The sequence below is a fragment of the Orycteropus afer genome, unplaced genomic scaffold, assembly GCF_000298275.1.
Source record: "Orycteropus afer afer isolate SDZICR_OR568_19922 unplaced genomic scaffold, OryAfe1.0 scaffold00071, whole genome shotgun sequence".
NCBI classification, from domain to species: domain Eukaryota; kingdom Metazoa; phylum Chordata; class Mammalia; order Tubulidentata; family Orycteropodidae; genus Orycteropus; species Orycteropus afer.
The window spans coordinates 8,065,963-8,078,851 of record NW_006921658.1 but is presented as its reverse complement, the minus strand read 5'-3'; the positions used below and the strand labels follow the sequence as shown (position 1 = coordinate 8,078,851).

Below are 12,889 nucleotides of genomic sequence, written 5' to 3'. Positions count from 1 at the left end.
ACATGAGACAAAGTATATATGAACTTCTGTATGGAAAGTGAATTTGCTCTGTAAATCTTCACCCAATCACAATTAAAAAAAAAAAAAAGAAGAAGAAGAAGAAGGTAGAAACAACATAAATAACAATAAACACATGACTGGATCACAAAAATGTGGCATATACATACAATGGAATACTACTCAGCCATAAAGAGAAATAAGTCCTGATGCATGCCACAACATGGATAAACCTTGAAAATACTGTGCTGAGTTGAATAATTTAGTCACAAAAGGACAAATACTGTATGATCTCACTTATGTGCAATAAGCAAATACATATAAATCAAGGATCATTGATGGATACCGGAGGTGAGACAAGCATCCTGGTAGTGCAGTGGTTAAAGCATCCAGCTGCTTCCTATAGGGTTAGTGGTTCCAACCCAGAAGCAATTTTGGGGGAGATAGATATGGCAGTCTGCTTCCAGAAAGATTTATAGTCTTGGAAACCCTATTTCACTCCCCTGCCATGGAGTCAATTCCAAGTCATAGCAACCCTTTGGGGGTGGTGCAGTGCCTAAGGCATTTGCCTACTAACCAGAAGGTTGATGGTTCAAACTTACCAGCTGGTCTTTGGAAGGAAGGTGGAACAATCTACTTCCAAAAAGATTTACCACCCTGGAAACCCAGTGGGGGTTGCTGTGAGTCGGAATTGTCTGGATGGGAGGAAGGGGGAAAGATGGAGTTTTTGCCTGGGGAAGCATTGAGTTTATGTTAATGGTGGTGAAAAACTTTGGAAGAGGATTGTGATAATGGCTGTACAACATGAAGAACGTAATCAATGTCACTGCATTGTAAATGTAGGAATTGTATCGATGAATGTTTTGGTGTGTATTTTCACTACAATTTAAAAAGAGAGAGAGAGAAAGTATAAAACACATACCTTTTTCTCTGCCCCATCCAGACACGATGCATTTATCATTGGGTCGGAATAGATACGGAGACCAGGGGACACAGGCAGGGATGGAACCCAACAGCTCACATTCACGTTTGGTTGGGAGTTTTTTCATTTCAATCAAAGCTATGTCATTTTCATAGGTGGCTCCATTGTAGTTTTCATGGATAATAACTTTATTCACATACCAAATTAATATCTCATTGTTGGGTCTTATCCAGTTTACTAATGTTGTCCATATTTGATAACGATGAACTTTACTGACTCTATAATGGGAAGGAAAAGGGAACTAAATTATATTGATGGAACTAATAATATAAATGTAGATTTTGACACTTCATTTTTATATTTTCTCTTTTAAAAGACCTTTTTCATTTTCCCATATTTTTCTATTCTTGTTGCTATGAAGTAGGGAGATTAAATTTACTTAGGATAGAATTGTGTTCTATGGGGAAAGAAATAGAGGAATAATCCATCTAGCTGCTCAATATCAGGAACATAAAGAACTCACTAAAGTGAGAGATGCCCAGAAGTAGAATAAGTTTGCTGCCTGTAGAGTGAGTGTCCTGTCACTGAAGATATATATGCAGGGTGCAAAAATGTGTTGGAGGAAACTGAGAGTTGAAGCACACAATCTTTCATTACTCTGCCAACTGCAGAGTGTGTTAGGGTTGAAGACTATAGCAGTCACTATCCTGATTCTTGAAGATGGACTTCCTCCTCCTACTGCATTGTATTTATTTGCTTGTACGGCTTTCTTCCTGCTAGACTTGAAGTCAAGAATGGGGTCTCTGTAACCCCAGTGCCTTGCATGGCACCTGGAAGAATAGCATTAAAAATCTTGTTGAAATGGTGGATTAGCTAAATACTGCCTATTCTTATGCCTCACAGTATTTTCATACCAATTTTCAATTCATGGTTTCAACCAAATTGTTGATCTACCATCATTTTCTCAGGGAACAGGAGAGTCACTTCAATGGAATATAGCTGTTTTTGTTTTTTCCTTATTCTTTTGAAAGTTGTTAGTTGCTGTTGAATCAGCTCTGACTGATGATGACCCCATCCATGTGTGCAGAGTAGAACTGCTCTATAGGGTTTCAAGGCTGTAACCTTTTGGAAGCAGATCCCCACGTCACCTTCCAAAGAGCCTCTGGGTGGGTTCAGACCACCAACCTTCCAGCTAGTAGTCAAGCGCTTAACTGTTTGCACCATCCAGAGACTTCCTTTTGAAAGTAAAGTGCTAAATAGTGACCTCATGGCCTAACATTTCAGAAAAATCAAGTATTTCACAAAATGGATTTTCCTTAAGCAACAAAATTTATTTTAGACATCTCAATAGAGATCTTTTAAAAATGTATTTTCTATCTATTTTATACCTTCTCAAACAGCATAAACTGAACATAATTTATCCTTAGAAGAGATGAGTCAGGTAATTATAAACATTGGTGCTATACCTTATAGTTAAACACTGTCCTAGGATCTAATGAAGTGCTTGGGGTACTTTTGTTATTTAAAGAGATGAATGCATTCAAAGGCTCCAAATACACAAATCATTTTTCCCATCATATACCTTTAAAAATATTTGATAAGCATGCTAGGTGATAAAGGAAGTGTCAAAGCTCAGTGCTAATTAACTCTCATACTACTCCAGAACTACTAGCTTGCTCTGTGCTTCTGGATAAATTGCTTACATTGGGCACTTGTGTGTCTGAATCCAGACCCATTATGCCTACACCACTTTCCTGACCTGAGAATTTAAAAACTTTGTCAAAGAAGGAAATAACATAGTGTGTTCTTCAGCGGGTAAGTTTCCTTCATTAGTGTTCCCAGATGCTGTGCTTCATATTAATTTCGGTTGTTTATCAAGATCGAAGATCCTAAGCATTGGTTAAGGATTAATTTTGTTTATTAATTCCATTTACTCAATAATACTCTACACCTACTATATACCAGATACTGTGCTGGACACTGGGGTTGCAGCAATAAGCAAAATGAGAAATGTTTCCTGCCTCCTAGAACTCAGGATCTATGGAAAGAGGCAACATTGAATAGATGAAACTGACGAGCATGTGTTCAGCTGTGAAAAGTGAGAAGAATGAATAGTACAAGGAGTTCTAAGAACTTGTAAAGAGAGCTTTGTTTGCCTTCAGGGAGTCAGGGAAGGTTCTCTGAAGATGTGAAGATTGAGCACTCAGAGATCTGAATAAAGAATAGCATTAACTTGGTAAAGAGGGCAGGGACGATCATGTAAGGCAGGGGAAACAACATAGAAGGTTCCATTGCAGGAGGGAGGAGTCCCTGGGTAGTACAAACATTAAGCACTCTACTACTACCCAAGAGTTGGTGGTTTGAATCCACGCAGAGGTGCCTTAGAAGGAAAACCTGGCAATCTGGTCCCAAAAGGACACAGCCATGGAGCACAGTTTTGCTTTCTAACACATGAGGTTATCATGAGTTGGAATTGACTCTATGCAACTGGTTTGCTTTTTAGGTTTTATAGGAAGGAAGCAGGGTATCTTGAGTATGTCAAATGACTAAAAAAACATTCCCTGGCTCACTGGTGCTGGATTGTCCAGGGGTCCCTGGCACAAAACCTTTGAGGTCTGATATAATGATTCAGTAAGATAAACTATGTAGAACATACTTAGCATGTAGCCTGATCCATAGAAAGTACTCGCTATTGATATCATTAATGCTAATATTAATGTTGTTGAAAAGAGTTCCACATAAACAGTCTGTACAAAATAAAAAGTTATGAGGGTGAGAAGATGCAGTCCAGAGTGGGTGCAATAGGAGATGGTGCTATGGGGCAAGATGAGACCCACAAAAGTAAGTAGGGGTCAGATCATATGGGGCCTAATCGGCCAGGTTAAATTTTCCATTTAGTTTTTAATTCTAAGGGAAATGTACCTTCTCTTTAATACCTTTTGGGCATTGTCATTTATATTTAACCTTACTGGCCCAGCATAAAACTTGTATTTCCCATCTCTTCAGAAGATATCCTCTCACATGCCAGTGCTGCATCAGAACCACTATGCCTACTCCCCTTCTCTGACCTGAGAATCTCACGACTCTGTCAGAGAGAGGAATAACATGATTTGTTCTTCAGCTGTCAATCTCCTCCAACTCCACAGCTGGCTGATCCCTTAGTGACTCATGGTCCTTCAGTAAGGACCCACTGCAGCCTGGGGAACTTCCAACTAGTGCGAGTAGTGCCCCCTAGAGTGGTGCAGTACAGTGGCTTAGACCACAGCTTTTGAGTTCGTATCCCATGTAAGCAATTCATCTAGAATCACAGAGAAGCCAGTCAGTGCTGCCGTTGATTAGCTTTGTGAGTTAATTAGCCTTGAGCTTTTATCAGTTCCTTTATTGCTTGAAACACATAGCAAGTTTAGTTAAGTGTCCATGGATGGGAAAAATATGAATTGTTTGTTTGGAGCTTTTGAAAGCATTCAGCTCCTTCACAACATTGTTAGGTGAGACTAGAGACAGTGCTGAGCGAGTCGTATCTCTTTACAAACTCTTTAGTCATAAATTCCTCCAGTTTGGTCCCAGCTCTATAAAATGTAGGCAGTAGCTACTGACTTTTCCACCATGCACATGAGCCAAGTGAAGCAACTTGGTACCTAACAAGGCTTTGCTCTTAGTACCCACAATCAAACAGTTTGGTCTATGGGGAGCCAGTAGGTTTGGGTGATAGACATCTGGGGACCCAGTCATGAATATGTGAGGGTATTTAGCAGTTAATAAAGTGCATCTTCTCAGTGACTTTTCTCAGATTCTCATCATTTACTACAATCTATATTACCCATTTTTATCCAAGATCTACTGGAGACATTTTTTTACCTGACACAGTGTGCAGCAGTGAGAACCCAACAGCCACCAATATAAATTCCTCCACAGTTAAGTTTGTCATCATCCTTAATGGCCACCTGCCATGGGAAGTCCCCCTATAAAAGACATTTGTGTGGTCACTACCGTTCTACCAGACAATGTTACAAAGAGGTACCCTTAAGATATTTCCGTTCTAAGATCCCAGTGTCTTGTAATTACATCATCCCCCACCTTTTCCCCCTAATTGGGCTCTTTCTGGGAAGAGTGAACATGATAACTTTTCATCCAGGCTTACCAATTGTGCTTGACTTCCTCCCACGATTCGTTTCCTTCGAACATGCGTGCTGTTTCTAACTCCACAGGATAGCTTAGGTAAAAATGACTTCATATGTTTTCTTTCTTCAAGAAAGAAAGAGATTGCATCATTGTTATTTTGAACCCATTACCTTGTGGACAGACACTTCTTGATTATCTATACCAGAAAAACAGGAATCACAGGTAGTACAAAATGAGTTTGATATGTAAGTAAATTATTTTGGATTCTAAACTGTACTATTCACAGTTTTGTTTTGTTTTTTAAGTTTTACTGAATATTGAAATGGGCTTGATTCTCTGGAGTTCTGCCTAATGGTGAACAAGTGGCAGAGAGAGGCTGGTTGAGTTGTTAGGCATTTACCAGGCTCTCTCTGATAAGAACTTCACATGTCCAGGTATTACTGCTGTGACATGGTGGGGGTCACATTCTGAAATCATCAGAATAAACTGACGTGGAGAACTGCATCTTCTTACTCTCATAGTTTTTATTTTGTACAGACTGTTTATGTGGAACTCTTTTCAGCGATATTAACATTAATGATATCAATAGTGAGTACTTTCTATGGATCAGGCTACATGCTAAGTACTTTCGACATAATTTATCATATTTAACAATTATATCAGACCTCAGATGTTTTGTGCTAGGGTCCCCTGGACAATCTAGAGCCAGGGGATGTTTTTAGTCATTTACATGTGACAATGTTTCCTTCCTCCATGACTTTTCACAAGTGTCTTCTTTATCACTGGGAAAAATGTGGTATAGAAAGTTTAAGACATGATGAGAGAAGTCATGAGGAAGTAAAAGTAGGAGATGCTCTCTTTATTCTCTTTATGTAGTTCACCACGTCAGGAACACTTTTGCGAGTTTGCTTCTTTATACCTGTGGAACCCTACATGAGAAAGGAAGTTTAAGTATCACTGTCAACCATTTTGGGCATGTAAGCAGGAGGCAACTCTCCAAGAAAATGAAATTATGAATTAATGTACATAGATTTTTTTTTTTTTTTTTTTGGTCCAAGAACTGAGTTGGGGAATAGTGTATTGTTAAGTCTTGAATTTTGGTTTGAACTTTTGAGAAGAGATGCTTCTTCCTTTGAGGGCTGTGAAACCAGTTGGGTAGTATCTGAAAATTATTGTTATCTTGAGTAGAAAGTAAAGAGCCTTTGTTGAAAAAGCCCTTCTGACTGATAGCTGTATCTTTGAATTCTAAATTGTTAACACATTGCCAGATTTTTTAAAAAACAAAACAAAACAAAAAACCAAACAACTGTTAAATAATTTGGGGGCTGGCAAGTAGGAGGGGCTCTCTCCTGGATTTAAACCCTATATCCCCCAAAATAGCATCTATTTTATTCCCCATTTATTTGAGGTTAAGTTACCCAGTTACCTAACCAACACATAACTGAGTCAGGATTTAATGCAGGTCTGTCTGACCTGAAAGTTCTCTGCAGTTACTACCTTCCAAGGAAACAGGCTTTCTGTTATAAATGGTTAAAAGTATTGTGAAAGAATAGGTTAACTGAATTAAATTTGATTATTTTTCTATTTCAAAATGTATTTTTCTATGTCAAAACATGGATCATGTTTGAAATCTGGTTGTTTTTTATAAGACTGACTTGGCAAAGCTCATAAACAGAAAAACCTTATGTGGTTATACAGTGTTGTTTTCACTTCAAAACTAGCCATATGAAATAACTTTTTTTTTTTTTCAGTTTTCTTTTTATAACACTTTATTGTGATTTAGGTGAAAGTTTACAGAGCAAATTAGGTTCCCATTCAGCACTGTACACAGAGCTTGTTTCCTGACACTGGTTACCGTCCCCTCGATGTGCCAGCACTACTACCTGCTTTCACCCTGGGTTCCCTGTTTCCATTCACTCATCTTTCCTGCTCCTTCTTGCCTTCTGAACTTTGAGAAACTGGTGTCCTTTTGGTCTTACACAGTTGATTATTCTGTGAAATAACCCATTTTTAAAAAGCAATTCTCAAGAAGCATTTATGCTTGTTTTTCTTAAAAGTCATAGGGAAAGAAGAATAATGATATATTTTCAACTTAATTGATATAAAAGTTAATTATTGCTTACATCAAATGTATATGTAGACACACACACACACGGCAGTAAAATGCAAACTTAATCCAGTCACTAGTAAAGGAGTATAATTTAACTTACCCGCATCCATATCGGCTGTCAAGATTTCCAATTCTTCTATAATAAAGCAAAAAGTTCCAATGTTTAAAGTTGTGTTTATAGTAAAATTAAATCATTAAAATATTTTAAACTTTGATAATACATTTCTGTCTCAATAGACTGAATTATTTTCTGCTTTGAATTTTTGTTGAAACCATGTTTTCAGTAATGGAAGGCGTAGTGCCTAAGGCATTTGACTGCTAACCAGAAGGCTGGTGGTTCAAACCCATCAGCTACTCCTCGGAAGGAAGACTGGGCAATCTACCTCCATAGTGATACTGCCTCAGAAACCCAAAGAGGGGTCACTATGAGTCGGGACTGACTAGATGGCAGTGTTAATATGGATCTTGAAACAATTAATAGGATACATATGTCCTGTCCTCTCTAGTGCTGTGATTAGTGGGATGAGGCTCACCCTCCCTCATGGCAACATGCACTAAAACTGTCATTGCAGCTTCACAGTAAACCCCAGAGAAAGAAAATGTGGGTGGACACTATATGTACCATGGGTCATGAAAGGGTTACACTTGTCCTTTCTTTAAAAAAGACTATACAAAATCCCCAAAGCATGTGATCTTATTTCTTTTCTGTTGCTGGGCAATTGAGAAGGCTTAAGATGAACTACCTAGATACTATTGCTAGCATAAACTAAAAGAGTCTGCAAGGTTGGTGGTTCAAACCCACCAACTGCTCCATGGGAGAAGTTGTGGCAATCTGCTTCCATGAAGATTTACAGCCATGGAAACCTTCTGAGGCAGTTCTACTCTTGTCCTATGATTCTCTATGAATCAGAATAAACTGCACAGCAATGAGTTTGGGTAGGAAGCAGGTACTAGTGCCCCAGTTAAAGATGGTGGCTGACCACAATCAAAGTGGTGCATTTGGCCACCATCTTTGAGCAAGGCATCATTGCCTGTTTCCTACTTGGATCAAAATCCAATGTGCAAGAGATTTATTTGCTGTGTAACACATACACTGCCCTGTTCCATAGGCCATGACTGAACTGTTTTGAACTGTTTTGAAGCCCTGTCTATAACACATGGGGTCTCCATGAGTCTAAATCAACTTGATTTCAACCTTTGATTTTATTTTTTATGTAAGATAAGGAATAGTCACCAACACTGACCAAATGAGTCCTGAGCTGACATTAAAAACTCTCTTCTTTGAACATAAAGAAGGATATATTACACTAGTTTCAGTATTAGGCATGGTTAGTATTAGCCATCTGGGATACAGAAGTCAAAAGGAAAAACAAAAACAAAAACAATTCCCTTTGCTTCCTTAAACTTTCCCTTGAAGTTATATGGGATGATTTCATTTTTACTGTGCGTAAAGAAAATAAAAATCATTGATTAATAGAGAAGTACAAATTAAGAAACAGTGCCGTGTTATTTTACACTATGAGACTAGCAAAATTAGAAAGCAAGATAATGACACATGTTGGTAGGAGACCCCGCAGGCATTATTAGTAGGAATGTGAACTGGTACAGCTATGCCAAAGAACATCCGGGAACTACTTAATTAAATTGTTGTTGTTGTTGTTGTTACGTGCCGTCGAGTCGGTCCCGACTCATAACGACCCCTCCTTGGGTTTTCAAGGTGGTATCACTATGGAAGTAGATTGCCCAACCTTCCTTCCGAGGAGTGGCTGGTGGGTTTGAACTGCCAGCCCTCTGGTTAGCAGTCAAGTGCCTTAGGCACTATGCTACCAGAGCTCCTTTAATTAAATTAAGTGCATGCTATTCACAGACTCAGCAGTTGCCAAAAATATCCTCCAATACACTGATATTCATTGCAGTATGATTATATGGCTGAGCTCATTACTGGGAAAGGAGAACACCAGAGAATATTTTATGCACCAATTGAAAGCAACAGATTAGAGGAACAAATAGAAACATGAACAGATCTTAAAAATGTAATGCTTTATGAGAAGAAAAATAATATCGACAGTACAATACTATGTGAATGAAAAGTATATGCTCACAAAATAACCAAACACATTGCATCAGAATGCATACAACAAAAATTGAAAACATTAAAACATATTAAAGTTGTTGCCTGTGGGGTGGGAGGGGAATAAGTCTAAGGCATAGGGATAAAGGAGAATTAAAAAGTAAAACGAGAGTGGTCTGGCCTGGACCAATGATGATAGTGTGCTATGAACTGAGGAGTATGGTTTACGCACCCCCTTCCAAAAGAAGAAACGAAGAAAAGGAAAGGGGGAAGGAAGGGAAAACTGGAGGGAGAAAAGAAATAAAGAAGGGGGAGAAGAACAACAAACTTGGAGGGCAAAATGATGAGAGGGAGAGAATACTGAGAAGTCATGAAGTCCTGAGCAAGGAACGACCTTGACCATGTTACAGAAATTCCAAGAAATCCTGAGAAGGGTCATGAACTTGAAGACTGAGAACTTGAGTCATTTTACATGAAAAAGAAAAGGTGATCCCAAAGAGCTAGATTTGGGGACATTTTGCTTATGTAAATAAATAAGAAAATATCTCTCATGAAACACTCTAAGTTAATATTTACATTAAAATATGGGACAACAAAAGTACCTTAGTTTTGTTTCAATTTTGCAATATCCCAAGAATTTAATAAAAATTTTACCTTGTGCCTCAGGTTCAAGGCCTATAAAAATAAACAAAAACAAAAAAAATTTACCACAGCAAAAGGTATTTGAGCAAAAAAAAAAAAAAAGTACACCTATCAATACTATACATATATTAGAAAATCCATAGCACTTCAGTCTTGTTTTCAATACTGTAATGTACATTTTCTATTATAAAAATTGATTTACCTTGGTTTTCAAGATGCACAGCTTCTAAAAAAAACACAAGAAAATTCACTATAGCAGAAAGATCATTTTCACTTGAAAAAAAAATACACAAATCATTAGTATTTCAAAAATAGTGTAATAATTTAATATTTATAACAAGATTTTTTAAAAAATCCCCATAGAATGTAATCTTTACTTTGGTTTTCATACTGCATAACAGATTTTTCTTCTTGCAGTTAAACACACACCAATTTCACTACTGCAATGACATCATTTCAACTCGAATGAAAAGGAGAAATTAGTATTTTAGATATATTTGAACACCTATCCAAGAGGAAAGGAGGTCTGGTGGCATAGTGGGTAAAGCAGTTGGTTGCTAACCAGAAGATCAGTGGTTCACCACCCCCCCCCCCTCAGCTGCTCTGTGGGAAGACAATGAGGCAGTTGACGTCCATAAAGATTTACAGCCTTGGAAATGCAATAGGGGTCACTATGAGCCAAAATCAATTTGATGGCAGTGTTTTTTTTTTTGTTTGTTTGCTTGTTTGTTTGATCCAATAGGAAGCCTACTATACAGTTATGAAAAATTTGCATCCATTTTTTACTTACATTACTAAAAAGAGGGCCTATAAAAGATAAATTAAAACAAAATATAACCCAAACCTCTCTTGATTTAGTGATTCTGATCTATCCTTTAAAAGGAGAGGTTAGTGAATATATTAACATACCTGTTGTATGTCTGTGCTCTTACTTGCCCTCTCTTAAACCCAAACACAGCTCTTTGCCATCAAGTTGATTCAGACTCAAAGTGACCCTATTGGACAGAGTAGAACTGTCTCACATCGTTTCCAAAGCTGTAAATCTTCACTGAAGCAGACTGACACATCTTTCTTCTGAGGACCAACTGGTGGGTTCAAACCGCTGACCTTTCAGTTAGCAGCCAATTGCTTAACTACGGAACCATCAGGGCTCCTTGCCTTCCTTTACAAGGGGAAAATTTAGAACCATTACTAAAATACAAAAGGCAGAGCTCGTCCTGAAGAAGGGTAAACTTAAATAATAATGACAGTTGACTAAATGTATTTTTGATAAGGATTCAGGAAATTGACGAAAAAGTAAAGTTTATGTTGTAGTTAATTACTTACAGTAGGATTTTTTTTTTCTGATTAACTAAGACCCATTTTTCTTGATCTTAAACTTTAAGCAATGAATCAAGAGGAAGAGGTGACAGAATCAGGCAGGAAGAAGAAGAGAGGAGAAGAAGCTCAAAAGAAGTGAGATCGGATTTTAGACCTTCATTGGCAAAAGTCATCTTTTACTGTCCTACCCCTTGAAAAATTTTTCTTTCTTCCTCTCTTCTCTTCACTGAGGATTAAACTAAAGTTAATGAATATAAAGGTACTTTTACTCAACTGTCTATGTGCCTTCAAAAGAAATGAATGATTTGAAATCCTGAAAAGTATGTCCTCCAGTTTAAGAACTAATGTCAATGGAAAAAATTTCTTTTTTAATTTCAGTAAAGTCAAATACTTGGCATATCAAGTAATATCAAAATATAATTAGTAACAATTCATCTATCCATACATATCTTCAACATTTACTTAATGCCTATGTGTAAGGCAATGCTCCTAGGACATTTGGAATCCAAAAATAATTAGATAGATTCTATTTTCAAGGAGTGTATTCTTGAGAACCAAACTGAAATCACTACCAGCGAGTTGATTCTGATTCATAGCGACCCCATTGGGTTTCCAAGACTGTAAATCTTTATGGCAGTAGATTGCTGAATCTTCCTCCCATGGAGTGGCTGGTGGGTTTGAACAACTGACCTTCTGGTTAGCAGCCAAAAACCTTATCCACTATGCCACCAGAGTTCCTTCATTATTGAGAAGGGGAGGTAAGACAAATATAAAAACTATGATAAAGGGTTAAAAGTATTTCAGTGGTGTGCTGATACTGATTCATACCAGCTTGTAAGTATCTGTTGTTTCTATCACTTCTTAACTTGTGTTCTGGGACATCCTGTCCATAGCTTGAAATTACCAATTGTGGTCATATTTACACCACAGAAATTGGCAAAAACTACCAATCAGGGCTGCCCTGGAATCCAGCTGTTAAACAGTTACCTACACGTGGCTAGATAAGTTCCATAAAAAAAAAGGGGAATGTAATTACACCTACTCGTTCCATGGGGGCTCTGGTAGCATAGTGCCTAAGGCATTTGACTGCTAACCAGAAGGCTGGTGGTTCAAACCCACCAGCCACTCCTCGGAAGGAAGATTGGGTAATCTACTGCTGTAGTGATACTGCCTGGGAAACCTAAAGAGGGGTTGCTATGAGTTGGGTCTGACTCGATGGCACACAACATACATTGTCTGATGTCCGGACTGCTGCTTCCATTGGTGTCAACTGTAGAACCAAGCAATGTGAAGTCTTTGACAACTTCACATTTATCCTGATGCTACTTATAGGTCCAGTTGGAGGAATTTTGTTTTCAGATGTAATCCATACTGCAGATTGTATTCTTCAGTCTTTATCAGTAAGTGCACGTCATCTGCACTTTCAGCAAACAAAATTGTGTCATCAGAGTATCACAGGTTGTTAATGATTCTTCCTCCAATCCTGATGCCATGTTCTTCTTCATATAGTCCAGCTTCATGGATTATTTGCTCAGCATACAGATTGAATAGGTATGGTGAAAGGATACAACCCTAATACACTCCCTTCTTTCTTTGAAACCATGCAGTGTCCCCTTGTTCTGTTTAAATGACAGCTTTCTGGTCTATGTACAGGTTCCTCATAAGTACAATTAAGTGTTCTGAAATTCCCATTCTTCTCAATGTT

The 12,889-nt window shown here is 37.9% G+C and overlaps 1 protein-coding gene across 1 annotated transcript in view; it reads right to left on the bottom strand.

Annotated features, from left to right (window-relative positions):
- The window catches only part of CFI (complement factor I), a 163,192-nt gene that overhangs the window by 26,082 nt on the left and 124,221 nt on the right, over positions 1-12,889 (bottom strand). The window contains exons 7-11 of the mRNA XM_007940784.1: positions 9,877-9,897; positions 7,252-7,287; positions 5,061-5,164; positions 4,778-4,881; positions 920-1,197 (exon numbers count right to left, since the gene is read on the bottom strand). Of these exons, the coding sequence (XP_007938975.1) occupies positions 920-1,197; positions 4,778-4,881; positions 5,061-5,164; positions 7,252-7,287; positions 9,877-9,897 (543 nt within the window). The remainder of the gene's footprint in view (positions 1-919; positions 1,198-4,777; positions 4,882-5,060; positions 5,165-7,251; positions 7,288-9,876; positions 9,898-12,889) is intronic.